Consider the following 21597-nt stretch of genomic DNA (forward strand, 5'->3'; position numbering starts at 1 on the left):
CTGGGTCGTGGGTTAGGCGTTTGTTCCACATTTAATTGACCCCAGCAGGTTGCCCTCTGAACTGGTGGGGCCGACCGGCTCCCTGCAGCAGGGCATGCACCCACATTTCCCCAGCTCACCCCCAGCACTCGACACCATCAGCTTGAAGACTTGGCCAGCCTGATGGCTGAAAGTTAGTTTTTCATTGTTAAGTTGTATTTTTCTGCTTTTTGACGAGATTGAGCATTTTTTCAGGGTTACCAGCCATTTGCATTTTCTCTCCTGTTCTGCTCATCATCATGCAAACTGGCCTTTGCTTTTCCCCTCCTGCCCCCTCCAGCCCCCTCCAGCCCCCTCCTGTCCCTCCTGCCCTGACCGCTGCCTGGAGGCCCGCCCTCCTTCCCTCCACCTGCTGGATTCCTTCCCATGCCTCAGAGCTTCCTTCCTAAATGCCCCGGGCTCTCTGAATTCTGAATCCGTCCCACTCTAGCCTTAAGCCACTGGGCTTCCTATCCTCACAGGGCTATGGTACTAACCCTCAGTATCATCTAGTGAGAACTTACTCTGTGCCGAGACCTTGCTCTAAGAATTTGTGTGTTAACTCACTTCATTGTCATAACGACCCATAAGACAGTTACTGTTATCACGCCAGTTTTACAGAAGAGAAAATGGAGGCCCAGAGACGTTAAGTAAACTGCCACCAAGGCTTCCTGCTGGTCAGTGGCCGAGCCCAGATTCGAACCCACGCTCTAGCAGCAGCATCTGTGGTGCTTTGATAGGGTAAGGACAGGGCTTAGGAAGCACAGAGAACGGCCACCTAACCTGGCCTGGGGCAATCAGAGATGGCCTCCAAGAGGAGGTGACGCCTCAGCTGAGCCCGAAGAAGGAACAAGAGGCGATGACGGGGCAATGAGATAGGAAACGGTTGTCCAGGACGAGAGAAGGACCTGGGCAGTGCTTGAAGGCTGGAGAGCTGGTTCACTCCGGCTGAGCCTGGGGCAGGAGACCAGGTCCAGGTGGGAGCTCAGGGCCAGATCTGGGCAGTACCACAGTTTACACCTCATCCCAAGGCAGGGCCAGGCCTTCCCTGCTTTGTGCCCCGGGAGCAGCATGCCTGGGGGCTCAGCGGGCAGCGCCACACAGGACTCCTGGAGCATCAGGCCAAGTCCACCCACCTCAGCACCTGAGACAGAACGCGCAGGCGCGGGGCGGGGATGGGGTGCCGCTGATTTACATCCTACAGGTTGCGGGGAAAACCCAGGAAGTGCAGCCCAGGCACTAATCAAATGCAAGGCTAATAATAAACGTCCTGAGTAATGAGTGGCCTGGGCCGCAGCAGGCGAGGTGGCCGGAGCCGGGCGGACCGGGAGGAGCGGTGTGAGTAGCTGGGGAGGTGGGTGGGTGGGAGCGAGAAGGGCTTGGTGGGGGGCACGCCGCATGGGCTCCGTGGGGTTCGGTGGGCATGACACCTGCAGCAGATGGGCAAGCTCGGGCAGCCCAGGGCCGCCCACAGGCCCCCGCACGTGGAGAGCCCCGAGTCTGGGGGCTTTGGGGTCTGTGCCTTGTGTTCCAGGAGAGGAGCTGGGGCCGGAGGGTCAGCCACAGGGCAGCAATCCCCTCTGAGACTCCCTGCCCCAAGCTGGCCGAGGACCCAGAGCCAGGCTGGCCAGGACATTTTAAAAAATACTTTATTTTGAAGCCGACACAGGCAGAAGTAAGGAGGAGAGTTTAATGCACCCTCCTGCATGTGTCACCCAGCTTCACGTCTATCGATATGTGACCAACCTCCCGTCACCTGCGCCCCCGGCTTCCCCTTCCAGCCCCACCGGGTCATTTTAAAGCTGATCCCAAATATCGTATTGTCTGATTTGTAGATACTCAGGATTTATCTCCTAAAAACAAAACCAAAAAAACTAACCATCATGCCATAACCGTCCCTCCGTCTCTCAAGCAGCCGGCGGGGGTTCAGACACTCCACATTGTCTCCTCCGTGTCTTTTCCGGTGGATTTGCTCACATCAGGGTCAAACAGAGCCCACAGTGTACCTTTGGTGACAGGTTTTACTCTTACACAGTTCCCATTTTTTTTCCTTGCTGCTTATTTGTTGAAGAAGTGGGATCATCTATCAGGACAGGTTTGCTCGAAAGCAAAAACCTGGAAGCATAGGTCACTAAGCAGATGGAAGGATCCAAGTGGTCCCTGTGCAGACGGGGCCTGAGGCTGGGTCTGAGGGGGTGTGGGGTGACGGGTGCACAGTCTGCTCTGTCCCCCACACAGCGTGTAGGGAGCGTGTCTCTTCTCTGATTCCTCAGACGTATCCTCAGCTCAGGGCTCAAATGTAGAAAATCTCGGAGAGAGTTGACCGGGGCAGGGAGCAGAGGTTGTTTCGACACGGGCTGAAAGGCCCTGGGCCCCGGACACGGATTGGGAACCAGTCAGAACTGTGACCTGGCGCTGATGGGAGTTGCCTCATGCAGCAGACTCAGCCCTGGCTGGGGGTCGGGAGTTCTAGCTTCTGCTTCTCACGGACTCGCTATGTGACCTTGGATGAGCCCCTCCGCCTCTCTGGGCTCCCTTCAGCTGTAAAATGAAGAAGAGCCTCTGTTCCACCAGATGTCCCTCAAAAACGCAGAAGCACGTTGAAGCTGCCAGAGCCCTTCTTGAAGAGTCACGAGCAAGCCTCTGAGAAGGGCTCCAGGCAAAAAAACACGCTTTGACTTTCTTGAACCCAGCATTTTCCACACTGATTTGACCACAGAGGTCTTTCTTGGTGCAGCGCCTATTAACAAGCCGCACGCGTGAGGAGGCACAGGCAGGCCTCTGAGAACTGTCCCTTCCGGCCGCTCTCTGGGCTACGGGCACCAGGGAGCCGGGCCGCACACCGCACGCAGGCTGCCCTTGTCTGATCTAACCCACTGTCCGCCCAACCATCACTCCCCAGTGGGTTGGGGTGGGTAGCAGTCTCTCCCTCTTTTAGCCCCAAATGAGGGAACAGTCAAGGGTCTCTTTTGAATTTTGTTTGATCCATTTGTTTTTTTAAATTTGCTTTTTGAATGTATAGTACAGTCACGTGGTTGGAAGCTCAGAAAGTACAAAAAGGTGTGTAATAGAAAGCTTTCCTTGCCTGCTTCTCCTCCGCCTGCTCAGTTCTCGCCTCCCCCACAACAAACGGCTTTTTTAAGATGTAATTTATGTGCTGTAAAGTTACCCATTTAAAGTGTACAATTCAGTGTTTTTTAGTATATTTACAGAGTTGTGCAACCATTACTATAATCTAATTTCAGAACATTTTCATACCCAGAAAGAAACCTTGTCGCTCCTCACTTCTCCCCACCTCAGCCCTGGGCTCCCACTAATCTACTTTCTGTCTCTATAGATTTGCCTGCTTTTCACATTGGTTTTTTTTTTTAAAGATTGGCACCTGATCTAACATCTGTTGCCTATCTTTTTTTTTTTCTCCTCCCCAAAGCTCTCTGGTACATAGTTGCACATTCTAGCTGTGGGTCCTTCTAGTTGTGGCATGTGGGACGCCACCTCAGCATGGCCTGATGCGCAGTGCCATGTCCGTGCCCAGGATCCGAGCTGGTGAAACCCTGGGCCGCTGAAGCAGAGAGTGTGAACTTAACCATTCCGCCACAGGGCCCAGCCCCTCGTTCCTTTTTATCACCAAATAATATTCCATTTTCTAGGTATTCCACATTTTATTTATCCAATCATCAGTTGATGGATATTTGATTGTTTCTACTGTTTGGCTGTGAACATTTGTGTGCAAGTATCGGTGGACATGTCTTCATTTCTCTTGGGAGTGGAATTGCTGTGTTGTGTGGTAGTTCTGTGTTTGACATTTTGAGGAACCACCAAAGTGTTTTCCCAGGTGGCTGCATAGTTTTATAATCCCGCGTAATGGGGGCCGGTCCGGTGGCCAAGTCGTTCAGTTCCCACGCTCCGCTTCAGCAGCCCGGGGTTTTGCCGGTTTGGATCCTGGGTGCGGACATGGCACCACTTGTCAGGATGCTGTGGCGGCGTCCCATATAGCACAACCAGAGGCACTCACAACTAGAATGTACAGCTGTGTACTGGAGGGCTTTGGGGAGAATTAAAAAAAAAAATCCCAGGGCCAGCCCTGTGGCCGAGTGGTTGAGTTTGCACGCTCCGCTACAGTGGCCCAGGGTTTCACCAGTTCGGATCCTGGGCACGGACATGGCACCACTCATCAAGCCATGCTGAGGTGGCATCCCACATGCCACAACTAGAAGGACCCACAACTAAAAATACACAACTGTGTACTGGGGGGCTTTGGGAAGAAAAAGGAAAAGTAAAATCTTTAAAAAAAAAAAAGTCCCGCATAATACCTGAGGGTTCCAGTCTCTCCAGACCCTTGCCAACACTTGTCACCGCCTGCATTTGTCATTATACCCTTCTCAGTAGGTACTCTGTGTGGTTTTGATTTGCATTTTTCTAATGAAAAATGATGTTGAGCATCTTTTTATGTGCTTATTAGCATATATCTTCTTTGGAAAAATGTCTATTTAACTCCTTAATCCATTTTTAAATTGGGCTGTCTTTTTGTTATTCAGTTATAAGAGTTCTTTGCATATTCTGGATACAAATCCATTTTCAGATATATGATTTGCAAATATTTCCTCCATGTCTGTGAACTGTCTTTTTATTTTCTTGATGGTGTTCTGTGAAACACATAAGTTTTTAATTTTGATGAAGACCAATTTCTCAATCTTCTCTTTAATCATTTGTGTATTTAGTTGTCATTGTCTAACCCCAATTCATGAAGATATACTCCTGTTTTCTTCTAAAAGTGTAGTTTTAGCTCTTACATTTAGGTCTAAGATCCACAGTGAGTTAATTTTTGTGTATGGTGTGAGGTAGGGATTCAAATTCATTCTTTTATTCGTGGCTATTCAGTTGTCTCAGCAGTATTTCTTGAAGACTATCCTTTCTCCCATTGAATTGTCTTGGTACCTTTGCTGAAAATCAATTGACCATAAATGTTAGGCTTTATTTATGGACTCTCAGTTCTAGTCTATTGATCTACGTCTATCTTCATGCCAGCATCACACTGTCTTATTCACTATTGCTTTGTAGTAAGTTTTGAAATTGAGGAGTGTCAGTCCTCTTGCTTCTTCTTTTTCAAGATCACTTTGCCTCTTCTGGGTCTCTTGCATTTCCGTATGATTTTGGGGTCAGCTTGGCAAATTCTTCAGAAATCCAGCTTGGCGTTTGATTGATTGCACTGAATCTGTATAACAGTTTGGGGAGTGTTGCATCTTAATGATATCGAGTCTTTCAATCCATGAACATGGGATGTCCCTCCATCTATTTAGGTCTTCTTTAATGTCTTTCAACAGTGTTTTGTAGTTTCCAATGTACAAGTTTTGCACTTCTTTTGTTAAATTTATTCCTAAGTATTTTATTTAAAACACTGTCTTTGGTTTCTTATGTTTCCTTACAGTGTTTCTTTATGTATATGCCAACACTTATAAGTATAGATTAGGACTTTCCCCCTTTTTGCAAAAAAAAAGAAAGAAAGAAAGAAAGAAAAAGAAAAGGAGCTTATGAGTCATGCTGTTAGGTACTTTGTTTTATTTTTATTTTTGTTTTTCCACTTAATATATCTTGGAGTTCTTTCCATGCAATATATAAAGAGCTTCCTCATTCCTCTTTTACTAGCTGCATAACAGTCCGGGGTATAAATGTACTATAGTTTACTCAGTCGGTCCTCTTTTGATTGACGCCTGGGTTATTTCCAGTTGTCTGCTGTTACGAAGATCGCTGCAGTGGATTTATCATTAAGGCTCTGGGGCACATCCTGGCTCCAACCACTGTGTGCAGGGTGAACACATCAGCGTTTTGACCAGTGTTGCCCGATTGCCCTCCCTCAGGGCTGTTCCTGTTTCCTCTCCCTCTCTCAATGAGAGTGCACTTCCTCATGACCTTGCCAACAGAAGGTGTTGTGAAGCCTCCGGAGTTTTCACAGTCTCCTGGGGGAGGATCGCGTCAGGGCGGTCTGAATCTGCCCGTCCCTTTGGACCGAGACCAGCATCTCTGTGCTGTTTGTCCCTGTCTGTGAACTGTCTCTTCGTCTTTGCCCCGTTGTCTGCTGGCTGGCTGGTCTTTTTCTTTCTGTTGACTCTGTAGACCTGAGTTGTAAATGTTTTGTTCCTATTTCTCGTTTGTCTTTGGACTTCCCTTGAGTGTCGTCTGCCATGCAGAAGTCTTTTGTTTGGTTGTATCCTTGTTTTGTGTCATCTATTTTATCAATCTTTCTTTATAGATTTCGGATTTGGGGTCATTGTTAAGAAGGCCTTTTATACCCCAAGGTTATAAAGAGATTATCAGATGATTTCTTCTTTAGAATTTTTAATAATTTTCTTCTTTTTCACATTTAAATCTTTGACTGGGCTGTTTTTTTAATCTAGGGGAAATTATTTTCTGTGCTGGTTTTCTGGCTCAGTCAATTCGTGCCAAGAATTCTCTCACCTAAGTTTTGAAAGCGACAGCTAGGATTTCCGCTACCCCGCCCTCCCCCAGGACACCTTCGCCCTGAGTCCTGCTTGAGTGCAGGAAATGCAGACAGGGGAGGAGGGCAGAATAAAACTAAAATATTACCCTAGCCTGTAACACAGGACAAGAAAATGCATTGCTGTTCATTCCACAAGTCTTTGCTGAGGACAATTAGGTATAAGGTTTTGGGTCATTTATGAGCATTTACCAAGCACCTACTATGTGCCTGTATTGTGGAAGGCACTGGATTCAGAGATGAATGAGACAGTGTAAGGAGGCAGAATGGCAACTCCCCCAAATGGCAAATTACAAAAGAAGAAGCATCTGCAGGGAAAGGGTGCTCAGGCCACACAATCGTCCAGCAAGGCCCAGGTGAGACGGCGTGGAGGAGAAGCACGGTGATGAGGCGGCAATGGGGACAAGTGTTTGGAAAGCTGTGATGCTTGATCCATGAGTTGAGGTTCTGGGAACAGTTCCCAGGCCTGGAGTGCTCGTGTGATATTACCACTGCTATTAATATTGTAATCATTTTGTATTACTATAAAATGGTTATAAGTAACCCATTATATTTTATACCACTTATATCGAAATAATAACTACCACTTGGCAACCATATCTTGGGCCAGTTACACGCATATCATGTGCATGTCCTTGGGAAATCTTCCTCTGCAAGGGAAAGGCTGAGATTCCCATTGTACAGAGAAAGAACACCAAGTTTTGTGCTGCCCAGGTCCTCTCCCCAGCTGACCCGGCGGTGACTCAGAGCTGTGCTTTCCCCGCCACGGGCCCCTTTGCTCTCACACACATTCTGTCACTGAACTGAGGCAAATCACTTTTCAAAATGAGCTAACAGGAGGCAAAAATCACAATGGGTAGAAATAGGCCGCTATTTCATAAACAGAAACTAAGCAAGTGACTTGACTAGTCCCCCAGGCCATAATGTAGTTCTGACTTTAGATCCAGCGTGGAATGGAGTCCCTGAAAGTTGGCTTGGGGTGGGGCTGGGGCTGGCAGGGGTAGGGCTCAGAGCTATTTTCAATATTTCAAAAAAGCCTGTGAGAAATTATGCACCGCTAACTGAAACGAAAAGCCACCTTTTTCTCTTCCTTCTTTTCCCCTCCCCCTCTCCCACCTCTTCCTCCTCCTCCTTCATGATTAAAAACGGCCATTGTCAGTTCTCCAGCGTGTCACCCAGGTGTCAGGCTATGGCCTCCTCAGGGCGCACACCCATCTCTTCACTCTGGAATCTTCTCCTTCCCCCATCCCACCCATGACAGCCTGGCTTGTAGCCCTCAGCTCACGTTGTGTTTGCTCAAAGACGGAATGAGAAATTTCTCCTGTCTTGAAGCTTTTAATGTCCTTTCTTTTCAAGTCACATCTTGTAAAGAGGAAGAATGAGGAGCCAACACTTCCGTCTTCCTGCTCCTTTCTCATGGGGCTGAGAGCCCTCTGCCCACCACAGAGAGAGAGAGGGAAGTGGCTTAGCCCCTTGTGGCAGGCATTGGCCCTCGTCTTTTTGCCTTCCCCAGGTCCAGGCCTTGGCCAGGGCAGTACTCTGGGGGGTGGAGAGCGGCCATATTAACATGGGCAGCGGCTCAAGGAGGGGGAGGCCTCTACTAATGTGCTCAGCAGCATGCTCAGCACAGCCCTCGCCATGCAGATATCACTCACCATGGCCCCGTGAAGCGAGCCATAGACCCCATTTGACAGGGAGGTAAACCTGGGTCTCAAAGAGTGCAGTGCCACCCAAGGTCACACAGCTGGAGGTGCTGGACCCGGGCCTCATAGTCCAGCGGTTCCCGACCATTGCTGCCTGCTGCTTCACCAGCTTGTCCTCAGAGAGCCTCAGAAGATAATATGCTCACACTGCTGGTGCTTAACTTTGCCATTTTAGACATTCTGTATTATTTCCTGCTTTCTAAGATGAGAACTTAACTCTTACATCACCTTACATCTGTGTACACACAGTGTCGCCTCCACCCAGCCTCCCATAGAGCGGTGTTTACTTAGATCCGTGTAGGCTAGGGGCAGTTCTGACGCAAGGAAGGGGCTGTCCCCATGGTGGACATAGTGACCCCAGGTGGATGTGGGAGGACCAGCAGACGTTACACCCAGACAGCCTGGCACCTTTGCCCACACTCGTGCCCTCAGGGGTTTCCAGAAAATCCATGAGCAACTGAAGTTGTCTTGGATCCCCCTAGCCAACACAGGTGCTCAAGGAGAGACGGTCCTCTTTCCTGCCAGCTAATCGGTTTGCCCTGAAATGTAAAACCCTCTGCGTTTTTTCTCTGTCCCGTCTCCTTCCTCTCTCTTCCTGTCATTGCCTTTGTTCATTGACGATGGTCTAATGACTGTCTCCCCGCACGCAAGTGACACAAGCCAAGGCCTCTGAGTCAGTCATTGGTAGCTGTTGACGTATTTATGACAATGTAAACTTTGTTCACAGCTGAGCCATCCGTGCACTGTGATTTTCCTGGAGCTGGCAACTCCTCAGTTTTCTCTGCATGCATCAATAAGTTAGCCCCAGCTCTGGGACAGGTCCAGCCTGGCAAGTGGTCGAACATCCTCTCTTATCTATTGTTTGCACGTGTTCGTTGGAGACACTCCTTCCTCTTTTCTCCTGATTCGTCTGGGATGGGTTTCCCCCGACGCCCACGGGCAGCTGTCCCTGGGGAGACCTCCTTCACCCTCCTTCCGAGAAATCCTGCCTTCGCCTCTTGGCTGAGATGGACCCTGCTTTCCTCCCCTCCTCGCTTTTGTGTTCACTCTCCAGCACGCGGAGGGAACGCGGGCGTGCTCTAAGGCAACGGAGCACGTCCCCCGGGAGCTGCCTGGGAACGGTGCGGGGAGGGAGGAGAAAATGTTTGAGATCTTGTGTGTGTCATTATATTTTTATTCGTGCCCATACTTGCTTGATAACATGTAATGTTCTAGATTGAAAATAATTTTCTATCATAAATTTGAAGCATTGTTTTACTTTCTTCTTCTTCTTCTTTTGTTTTTTTTGTGGTAAAATATATATAATGAAATTTACCATTTTAGTCATTTTAAGTGTGCACTTCAGTGGCATTAAGTACATGCATAGCGTTTTGCGACCATCACCATTATCTATACCCAAAGCTTTTTCATCACCCCAAACAGAAATTCTGTCCCCATTGAATAATAATTCCCAATTCCCCTCTCCCCCAGCTCCTAGTAACCTCTAACCTACTTTCTAACTCTACCGATTTGCCTACTTTAGTTACCTCGTATGAGTGGAATCACATATATTTGTCCCTTTGTAACTGGCCTGTTCCACTCAGCACAGTGTCCTCAAGGCTCATCCGTGTTGAATATCAGTACTTCGTTCACTTTAATAACTGAACAATATTCAAGTGTACGTGTATACATAGCACAATTTATTTATCCTCCCATCTGTTCATCAACAGTTTGGTTTTCCACCTTTTGGCAACCGTGAACAATACCGCTATGAATATTGTCTCTGTTTGAATCACTGCTTTCAGTTCTTTTGGTATCTGACTAGGAGTGAAACTCCTGGATCATATGGTAGCTCTATGTTTAATTTTTTGAGGAACTGCCAAACTGTTTTCTACAGTGACCGCACCATGTTATGTTCCCATGACCAATATGAGGTTTCCAATTTCTGCATATCCTCACCAACACTTGTTATTTTTCCCATTTTTGGTAATAGCCATCCTAATGGGTGCGCAGTGGTGTTTCACTGTGGTTTTGATTTGCATTTCCCTGATGGCTAATGACGCTGAGCATCTTTTCATGTGCTTGTTGGCCATTTGTATATCTTCTTTGGAGAAATGTCTATTCAAGTCCTTTGCCCATTTTTAAACTGGGTTGTTTGTCTTTCTGTTATTGAGTTGGAGAAGTTCTTTATGTATTCTGGATATTAATCCCTAATCAGATATATGATTTGCAAATATTTGCTCCCACTCTGTGAGTTGTCTTTTCACCCTCTTGATAGTGTCTTTAAAAAAATTTTTTTGTTTTTTGAGGAAGATTAGCCCTGAGCTAACTACTGCCAATTCTCTTTTTGCTGAGGAAGACTGGCCCTGAGCTAACATCCATTCCCATCTTCCTCTACTTTATATGTGGGACGCCTACCACAGCATGGCTTTTGCTAAGCGGTGCCATGTCCGCACCCGGAATCCAAACTGGCGAACCCCAGGCCGTGGAGAAGCGGAACGTGCAAACCTAACCGCTGTGCCACCGGGCCAACCCCTAAAATTTTTTTTTATTGAATTCATAATAGTTTACATCATTGTAAAATTTCAATTCCACGTTATTTTTTGTCTGTCACCGCATAAGTGCTCCCCTTCATTCCCTGTGCTCACCCTCCACCCCCTTTCCCCTGGTAACCACTGAACTGTTTTCTTTGTCCATGTGTTTGTTCATATTCCACATAGGAGTGAAATCATCTGGTGTTTGTCTTTCTCGGTCTGGCTTCTGTCACTTAGCATAATTCCCTCCAGGTCCATCCATGTTGTTGCAAATGGGATGATTTTATCTTTTTTATGGCTGAGTAGTATTCCATTGTATATATATATATATATATATACCACATCTTCTTTATCTGCTGCCGAGACCAGCTAGGCAGCGAGCCGAAGGAGCAGACAGAATTAATAAACAGAACACAATCTATATATTCAATGGGCCAGGGGACCATCAGTCTCAAGGACTGAGGTGAGGTCCCTCGGATCACCACATATTTATTTGCGGGTAAAGAATCACAGGCATGTACAATAGCAGAAACTCATGCCTGCAGGGATACTCAAGCCAAAGCCCAAAGGTTCTATCCTTCATCCCTCTGAAGCACACCAGCCCATCCCAGGTCATTCCCTTGGGGAGTATCTTAAGAACAATCAGCAAGGTATGCAGACAGTGTTCTGTTCCTGCAAGGGCCCCGCATTCCTAAGCCCCTTGCCTCCATGCTCGATAACATACTCCCCTCTGGCCTGAGATTCCAAAGCACAAGCAATCTGGTATAATAATTATGATAGTCAGCAGATCATATACCTCCCAGCCATGCGTTTGGAATTTATTTTGAGTAGGCTTAAAGCCTAGCAAGAATGCTGCTATGATCTCCTGCAGCATTTATCCGATCATCGGTCAATGGGCACTTGGATTGTTCCCATGTCTTGGCTATTGTGAAAAGTGCTGTGATGAACATGGGGGTACATATGTTACTTTGGATTGTTGATTTCAGATTGTTTGGGTAGATACCCAGTAGTGGGATGGCTGGGTCATATGGTAGTTCTATTTTTAGTTTTTTGAGGAATCTCCGTACTGTTTTCCATAGTGGCTGCACCAGTTTGCATTCTCACCAGCAGTGTGTGAGGGTTCCCTTCTCTCCACACCCTCTCCAACATTTGTTATTTTTACTCTTAGTGATTATAGCCATTTGAACAGGCATAAGGTGGTATCCTACTGTAGTTTTGATTTGCATTTCCCTGATGATTAGTGATGTTGAACATCTCTTCATGTGTTTCTTGGCCGTCTGTCTATCTTCTTTGGAAAATGTCTCTTCATATCCTCTGCCCATTTTTTGATCATGCTGTTTGTTTTTATGTGGTTCACTTGTGTGAGTTCCTTATATATTATGGAGATTAACCCCTTGTCAGATATATGATTTGCAAATATTTTCTCCCAATAGTGGTTTGTCTCTTTGTTTTGATCCTAGTTTCTTTTGCCTTGCAGAAGCTCTTTAGTCTGATGAAGTCCCACTTGTTTATTTTTTCTTTTGTTTCCCTTGTCTGAGAAGACATGATATTCAAAAAGATCCTTTTAAGTTCGATGTCAAAGAGTGTACTATCTGTATTATCTGCCAGGAGTTTTATGGTTTCAGGTCTTACCTTCAAGTCTTTGATCCATTTTGAGTTTATTTTTATGTACAGCATGAGAGAGTGGTCTTTCATTCTTTCGCATGTAGCTGTCCAGTTTTCCCAACATCATTTATTGAAGAGACTATCTTTTCCCCATTCCTGTTCTCAGCTCCTTTGTCGAAGATCAGCTGTCCATAGATGTGCAGTTTTATTTCTGGGCTTTCAATTCTGTTTCATTGATCTGTGTGCCTGTTTTTGTACCACTACCATGCCGTTTTGATAACTGTGGCTTGTAGTACATTTTGAAGTCAGGGATTGTGATTCCTCCAGCTTTGTTCTCTTTTCTCAGGATTGCTTTAGCAATTTGGGTCTTTGATTGCCCCATATGAATTTTAGGATTCTTTGTTCTATTTCCTCGAAGAATGTCATTGGGATTCTGATTGGGATTGCATTGAATCTGTAGATTGCTTTGGGTAGTATGGACATTTTAACTATGTTTATTCTTCCAATCCATGCGCATGGAATGTCTTTCCATCTCTTTATGTCATCATCTATTTCTTTCAATAACGTCTTATGGTTTCATTGTATAAGTCCTTCTCCTCCTTGGTTAGATTGATTCCTAGATACTTTATTCTTTTAGTTGCGATTGTAAATGGAATTGTATTCTTGAGTTCTCTTTCTGTAAGTTCGTTATTAGAGTATAGAAAAGCAACTGATTTTTGTAAGTTGATTTTGTACCCTGCAACTTTACTGTAGTTGTTAATTATTTCTAATAGTTTTCCAATGGATTCTTTAGGGTTTTCTATATAAAAGATCATGTTGTCGGTAAACAGTGAGAGTTTCACTTCTTCCCTCCCTATTTGGATTCCTTTTATTCCTTCCTCTTGCCTAATTGCTCTGGACAAAACCTCCAGTACCGTGTTGAATAAGAGTGGTGATAGTGGGCATCCTTGTCTTGTTCCTGTTCTCAGAGGGATGGCATTCAGTTTTTGCCCATTGAGTATGAGTGTTGGCTGTGGGTTTGTCATATATGGCCATTACTATGTTGAGGTAATTTCCGTCTATCCTCATTTTGTTAAGAGTTTTTATCATAAATGACTGTTGGATCCTATCAAATGCTTTCTCTACATCTATTGAGATGATCATGTGGTTTTTATTCCAAAATTTGTTGATGTGGTGTATCACATTGATTTGTGGATGTTGAACCATCCCTGTGTCCCTGGTGTAAATCCCACTTGATCATGGTGTATGATCTTTTTGATGTATTGCTGTATTCAAGTTGCTAATATTTTCTTGAGGGTTTTTGCATCTGTGTTCATCAGCAATGTTGGTCTGTAGTTTTCCTTTTTTGTGTTGTCCTTGTCAGGCTTTGGTATCAGAGTGATGTTGTCCTCATAGAATGTGTTAGGAAGTGTTCCATCTTCCTTAATTTTTTGGAATAGCTTGGGAAGGATAGGTATTAAATCCTCTCTGAAAGTTTGATAGAACTCCCCAGGGGAGCTGTCTGGTCCTGGGCTTTTATTTTTGGGAATGCTTTTGATTACTGTATCAATCTCTTTCCTTGTGATTGGTCTATTCAAATTACCTATTTCTTCTTGATTCAGCTTTGGGAGGTTGTAAGAATCCAAGAATTTATCCATTTCCTCTAGATTGCCCATTTTTGTTGGCATATAGCTTTTCGTGGTATTCTCTTATAATCTGTTGTATTTCTGTGGTATCCATTATTATTTCTCTTCTTTCCTTTCTAATTTTATTTATCTGAGCTTTCTCTCTCTCTTTCTTTGTAAGTCTGGCCAGGGGTTTGTCAATTTTATTTCTCTTCTCAAAGAACCAGCTCTTTGTTTCATTGATCCTTTCTACTGCCTTTTTTGTTTCAATAGCATTTATTTCTGCTCTGATTTTTATTATTTCCCTCCTTCTGCTGACTTTGGGCTTTGTTTGTTCTTCCTTTTCTAATTCAGTTAGGTGTAGTTTGAGATTGCTTATTTGGGATTTTTCTTGTTTGTTAAGGTATGCCTGTATTGCAATGAATTTCCTTTTTAGTACAGCTTTTGCTGCATCCCATGTGAGTTGGTATGGGATGTTTTCATTTTCATTTGTCTCCATATATTTTTTGATTCCTCCTTTAATTTCTTCAATGATCCATTGCTTGTTCAATAGCCTGTTGTTTAGTCTCCACATCTTTGTCTCTGTCTCAGCTTTTTTCTTCTAATTAATTTCCAGCTTCATAGCATTGTGATCGGAAAAGATGTTTGTTATTATTTCAATTTTCTTAAATTTATTGAGGCTTGCCTTGTTTCCCAACATATGGTCTATCCTTGAGAATGTTCTATGTGCACTTGAGAAGAATGTGTATTCTGCTGTTTTTGGGTGGAGTGTTCTGTATATATCTATTAAGTCCACTTGGTTTAGCTTTTCATTTAATTCCACTGTTTCCTTGTTGATTTTCTGTCTGGATGATCTGTCCATTGATGTGAATGGAATGTTGAGGTCCCCTACAATTACTGTGTTATTATTAATATCTTTTAGGTTTGTTAATAGGTGCTTTATGAACTTTGATGCTCCTGTGTTGGGTGCATAGATATTTATAAGTGTTATGTCTTCTTGGTGGACTGTCCCTTTTATCATTAAATACTGCCCCTCTTTGTCTCTCTTTCCCTGTCTTATCTTGAAGTGTGCTTTGTCTGATATAAGTATTGTGATGCCTGCTTTCTTTTGTTTGTCATTAGCTTGGAGTATCGTCTTCCATCCCTCCACTCTGAGCCTGTGTTTGTCATTGGAGCTGAGATGTGTTTCCTGGAGGCAGCATATTGTTGGGTCTTGTTCTTTAATCCATCTCGCCACTCTGTGTCTTTTTATTGGAGAGTTCAATCCATTTACATTTAGGGTGGTTATTGAGATATAAGGGCTTAATGCTGCCATTTTATGACTCGTTTTCCAGTTCTCCTGCATTTCCTTTGTTTCTCATCCTGTGTGTTTTGGTCTACCAATTGAGTTATGTAGTTATTAATGTTGTGTTTCTTTGCTTTATCCTTACTTATTATTTGTGTCTCTGTTCTGCTTTTTTGTTTAGTTGTTAACATGAGGTTTGTATTCAAAGTCTCATAGATAAGATAGTCCATTTTCTTTTTTTTTTTTAAGATTTTATTTTTTTTTCTCCCCAAAGCCCCCCAGTACACAGTAGTGTATTTTTAGTTGTGGGTCCTTCTAATTGTGGCATGTGGGATGCTGCCTCAGCATGGCTTGATGAGTGGTGCCATGCCTGCACCCAGGATTCGAACCAATGAAACCCTGGGCCACCAAAGTGGATCGCATGAACTTAACCACTCAGCCATGGGGCTGGCCCCCGATAGTCCATTTTCTGATGGCCTCTTATTTCCTTGGGTTCAGTCCCTTTCGTCCCCACGTCCTAAGTTGCTTTTCTCACATCTTATTCCATCTTGTGTTGTCAGATTGTGGTTAAAATGACAAGATTATCTTTGTTTTTGGTGTTTTCCTTCCCTTTATCTTTAATGCTATACTTAAGTATTTGCTAACCTGTTCTGAAGTATAGCTACAATTTTCTGATTTTGTATACCTATTTATCTCCTTACTTTGTGATTTCTAACCCTTTTCTCCTTTTTTTTTTTTCCCCAGGTATGAGGGCCTTATTGAGGATTTCTTGTAAGGTGTTCTTGTGTCTATGAACTCCCTTATCTTTTGTTTATCTGGGAAAGTTTTTATTTCTCCATCATGTCTGAAGGATATTGTCACTGGATAGAGTATTCTTAGCTGGAAGTTTTTGTCCTTCAAAGATTTGAATATGTCATTCCACTCTCTTCTAGCCTGTAAAGTTTCTGCAGAGAAATCTGCTGAAAGCCTGATAGGGGTTCCTTTGTAGGTTATTTTCTTCTGCCTTGCTGCCTTAATATTTTTTCTTTGTCATTGACTTTTGTCAGTTTCACTACTATATGTCTTGCAGTAGGTCTTTTTACAGTGACATATTTAGGAGATCTAATAGCCTCTTCCACATGGATTTCCATCTCCCCTGGGTTTGGGAAGTTCTCTGCTATTATTTCTTTGGACACACTTTCTGCTCCGTTCTCCTCTTTTCCCTCTGGAATACCTATAATTCCTATGTTGCATTTTCTAATTGAGTTGGATATTTCTCGGAGAATTTCTTCGTTTCTTTTTAGTCTTATTTCTCTCTCCTCCTCTGCCTGGAGCATTTCAACGTGTCTATCCTCAATTATGCTGATTCACTCCTCTATGGTGTCTGCTCAAGTGGGACACGCATATTTTGTTTTATCTCTTGCATTGTGTCTTTCATCTCCAATATTTCTGATCGATTCTTCTTTATAGTTTCAATCTCTTTTGTGAAGTAGCTCCTGAACTCGTTGAATTGTTTCTCTATATTCTCTCTTGAGTTTTTTGATGATAGCTATTTTGAATTCTCTGTCATTTAGATTACATATTTCTGTGTCCTCAGGACTGATTTCTGGGTACTTGTCGTTTTCTCTCTGGTCTGGAGATTTGATATAATTTTTGATACCGCTAGAGGGAGTGGCTCTGTTTCCTTACATCTTGGTGTTATTTGGTCACAGTGACCACCTATCGCCACTGGGTGGGGGTCAAGAGTCATGTATTCTTAGCCCTCTGTGTTCTGCCAAGATCCCAGGGGCTGAAGCTGGCCCTGGGCAGGTGCAGGGAGGGGCACTTTCTCCTGGGTGTTCTTGGGGTTTTCTTGCTCTGCCCTCACTATCTGCTCTCCTGGGGTGTTGGCCTGATGAGGTCACCCCCATGTTAGCTTTCACCTCCATAGCTTTCACATCCTAGGCTGTGAGGAGCCTCAAGGATCTTTGAAGTTCCCGTGAATGAGCGTCCCCACCCCCATTCCTTCCCTCTCTGAGGTTGCCTGTGGTCCCGGATCCCAGTCTTTTGGGGAAGGAGCAAAGTTTTCTCTTACCCTGTTCCACCTCCTTTAAGGGGGGCTCCAGCCTCTCTGCCTTCTGTCATATGGCTGCGTGGGTCTCTCAGACATCTTTTGTGTTGTGTTTGGATGTCCTCTGTTGGAGTATGAATGTCTTTTTCGTTGTATGGTGGAGGGGAGAGATTACTAGGAAAGCTCACTCTGCCATGATGCTGACATCACTCTCCTATAACTGGAAGTTTTGATAGTGTCTTTTGATGCACAAAACCTTTAATTTTGGTGAGCTCCAATTTATCTATATGTCATATGCAAAGCGTCATTGTCAAATTCAATGCATGTATGTTTTCTTTTAAAAATTTTATGGTTTTTTGGGGCCAGCCTGGTGGCATAGTGTTTAAGTTCGTGTGCTCCACTTTGGTGGTCCAGGGTTCACCAGTTCAGATCCTGGGCGTGGACCTGTGCACCACTTATCAAGCCTGCTGTGGCAGGTATCCCACATATAAAGTAGAGGAAGATGGGCATGGATGTTAGCTTGGGCCAGTCTTCCTCAGCAAAAAGAGGAGGGTTGGTGGTGGATATTAGCTCAGGGCTAATCTTCCTCACAAAAAGAATTTTAAAATTTTATGGTTTTAGCCCCTAATTTTAGGTCTTTGATGCATTTTAATTTAATTTTTATATATGTTGTAAGGTAAGTGTCCAATCTCATTCTTTTCCATGTGGATATCCAGTTTTCTCAACATCATGTATTGAAAAGAATGTTCTTTCCCCATTGAAATGTTTTTGCACCCCTATTGAAAATCAATTGACCACATATAAGAGTTTCTTTCTGGGTTCTATTCTATTTCACTGTTCTGTGTGCCCGTCTTTATTCCAGCATCACACTGTTTACTTTAGCTTTGTAGTAAGTTTCAAAATCAGGAAGTGTGAGTTTTCAAGATTGTCTAGACTTGTTTGGTGCCCCTTGCAATTCCGTATGAATTTTTAGGATGAGATCTTTTATTTGTGAAAAATGTCATTGGGATTTTGTTAGGGATTGTATTGAATCTGTACATCACTTTGATTAGCACTGATGTCTTAACAATATTGAGTCTTCCAATCCATGAACATGGAGTGTCTTTTATTTAGATCTTTAATTTCAGCAATGTTTTGTAGTTTTCAGGATGTACTTCTTTCCTCACGTGGTTAAACTTATTCCTAAGTATTTTATTTTTTTATGCCTTTATACATGGAATTGTTTTCTTAATTTCCTTTTAGGATTGTTCATTGCAAGTATATATCAATGCAACTGATTTTGAATCCTGCAACTCTGCTAAATTCTTTTATTAGCTCTAACAGTTTTGTGTGTGTGTGGAATTTTTAGGGATTTTACATCTAAGGTCATGTCATCTGTGAACAGAGATAATTTCACTTTCTCCTTTCCAATTTGGATACTTTTATTTCTTTTTCTTGCCTAATTCCTCTGGCTAGAACTTCCAGTACTATGCTGAATCGAAGTAGTGAAAGGGGGCCTTCTTGTCTTGTTGCTAATCTTTGAGGAGAAGCTTTCAGCCTTTCACCATTGAGGGTGGTGTCAACTGTGGAATTCTCATATACGGCTTTTATCATATTGAGGAAGTCTCTTCTATCCCTACTTTACTGAGTGTTTTTATCATGAAAAGTGTTGAATTTTGTCGAATGCTTTTCTGCATCAACTGAGATGATCATGTAGTTTTTTTCTTCATTCTGTTAAGATGGTGTATTACACTGATTGATTTTCATATGTTGAACCATTATTGCATTCCAGTAGTAAATCCCACTTGGTTATGGTGTATAATCCTTTTAATATGTTGTTAGATTTGGTTTGCTAATATTTTGTTGAGGATTTTTTTGTCTATATTCATAAGGCATATTGGTCTGTAATTTTCTTTTCTCATAATGTGTTTATTAAGATTTGGTATCTGCATAACGCTGACCTCATAGAATGAGTTAGGAAGTGTTCCCTCCTTTTCAAGTTTTTGGAAGAGTCTTAGAAGAATTAGCGTTAATTCTTCTTTAAATGTTTGATAGAATTCACCAGTGAAGCCATCTGGTCCTAAGCTTTTCATTGAGAAGTTTCTGATTACTGATTCAGTCTCTTTACTTGTTATAGGTCTATTCAGATTTTCTTTCTTCGTGTGTCCATTTTGGTAGATTGTATATTTCTAGGAATTTGTCCATTTATCTAGATTGTCCAATTTGTTGGTGTCCAATTATTCATAGTACTCCCTTATAATCCTTCTTATTTCTGTAAAATTTATAGTAATGTCTCCACTTTCATTTCTGATTTTACTAATTTGAACCTCCTCTCTTTTTCTTAGTCAATCTAGCTAAAGGTTTGTCAATTTTGATAATCTACTCAAAGAACCAACTTTTAGTTTTATTGATTTTCTCTGTTACAGTTTTTCTATTCTCTGTTCTATTATCTCTGCTCTGGTCTTTATTACTCTCTCCTTCAGCTAGCTTTGGGTTTAGTTTGCTCTCCTTTTTGTAGTTCCTCATGGTGTCCAGTTAGGTTATGATTTGAGAATTTCTTCTTTTTTAGTGTATACACTTGCAGCTGTAAATTTCCCTCTTAGCATTACTTTCACTGTATCCCATAACTTTTGGGTTGTTGTGTTTTCATTTTAATTTATCTCAAGATATTTTATAATTTTCTTTGTGACTTCTTTTTTGACCCATTGGGTCTTTAAGAGTGAGTTGTTTGATTTCCACGTATTTGTGAATTTTCCAGTTTTTCTTCTGTTATTGATTTTTCATTTCATTCTATTTTGATCAGAAAAGATAATTTGAATGATTTCAATCTTTTCAAACTTATTAAGACTTGTCTCGTGATCCAATATATGGTCTATCTTTGAGGATGTTCCATGTACAATTGAGAGGAATGTGTATTCTGCGTTGTTGAGTGTAATGTTCAATACATGTCTGTTGTATGCAATTGGTGTATAGTGTTGTTCAAGTCCTATAATTCCTTATTGACCTTTTTTCTGGTTCTTCTATCCATTAGCGAAAGTGGAGTATTGAAACACCCAAAATATTATTGTAGAACTACTGATTTCTCCCTTCAGTCCTGCCAATTTTTGTTTCATGTATTTTTTGGGCTCTGTTGTTAGGTGCATATATGTTTATAATTGTTATATCTCTGTCAGTATCAAACTTTTTGTTAATATATGTTGTCTTTCTTTTTCTCTTGTAACCTCTTTTGATTTAAACTCTGTTTTGTCTGACAATTTATAGCCACCTCAGCTCTCTTTTGGGAGAGATAATAATAATTGCATGGAATATATTTGCCCATTGTTTTACTTTCAATCTCTTTATGTCCTTTTATCTAAAGTGAGTCTTCTGTACACAGCATATAGATGGATCTTATTTTCTTTTAATCCACTCTGCCAATCTCTGCCTTTTAGTAGGGGAGTTTAGTCCATTTACATTAATGTGATTACTGATGAAGGATTTTCTTCTGTCATTTATCTATTTGTTTTCTATATGTCTTACACGGTTTTTTCCCCTCAATTCCTCCTTACTGACTATTTTGTCTAGTAGATTGCTTAAAATGTATCATTTTGATTCCTTTTTCTTTCCTTTTCTGTATTTTTAAAGTTATTTTCTTAGTGGCTACCTTGGGAATTAGTTAAAATCTTAAACATAACAACTTAGTTTGAATAATATCAGCTTAGTTTCAATAGTATACAATCACTCTGTTCCTATATCTCTGACCCTTTATATTTATATTGTTATTATTATGATAACAATAACAAGAGTCAAGATTAACTCTTTATACATTTTATACCCATTAACATAGGTTTATAATCATTGTTTTATGCATTGGCCCATGACATCATATATGAAAAAAGAGGAGTTGCAAACCACACAAGAAGTATAATAATACTGGCTTTTATATTTACCTATGTAGTTATCTTTACCAGTGTTCCTTATTTTTTCTTATGGCCTCAAGTTACTGTCTAGTGTATCTTCATTTCAGCATGAAGGTCTCCCTTTAACATTTCTTGTAGGGCAGGTCCACTGGTAATGAATTCCTCCAGCTTTTGTTTATCTGGAAATGTCATAATTTCTCCTTCATTCTTGAAAGATGGTTTTGCTGGATATACAATTCTCCATTGACAGTTTTTTCCTTTCAGAAATAGCTATATCACCCTACTGCCTTCTGGCCTCCATGGTTTCTGAGAAGAAATCACCTGTTAATTTCACTGAGAATCCCCCGTATGTGACAAGTGCTTCTCTCTTGCTGCTGTCACAATTCTGTTTTTGTCTTTGGGTTTTGAAGATTTTACTATAATGTGTCTTGGTGTGGGTCTCTTTGAGTTTATTCTGCTTGGAGTT

General features: G+C 42.5%; 1 protein-coding gene across 1 annotated transcript in view; it reads left to right on the forward strand.

Moving 5' to 3' along the window:
• The first annotated feature begins 1234 nt into the window (after positions 1 to 1234).
• Positions 1235 to 21597, forward strand: part of TNFRSF13B (TNF receptor superfamily member 13B) — a 40064-nt gene continuing 19701 nt past the window's right edge. Inside the window, exon 1 of the mRNA XM_070226616.1 lies at positions 1235 to 1356. Within this exon, the coding sequence (XP_070082717.1) occupies positions 1296 to 1356 (61 nt within the window). The 5' untranslated portion in view covers positions 1235 to 1295. The remainder of the gene's footprint in view (positions 1357 to 21597) is intronic.

The sequence above is a fragment of the Equus caballus genome, chromosome 11, assembly GCF_041296265.1.
Source record: "Equus caballus isolate H_3958 breed thoroughbred chromosome 11, TB-T2T, whole genome shotgun sequence".
In the NCBI taxonomy this organism is placed as follows: domain Eukaryota; kingdom Metazoa; phylum Chordata; class Mammalia; order Perissodactyla; family Equidae; genus Equus; species Equus caballus.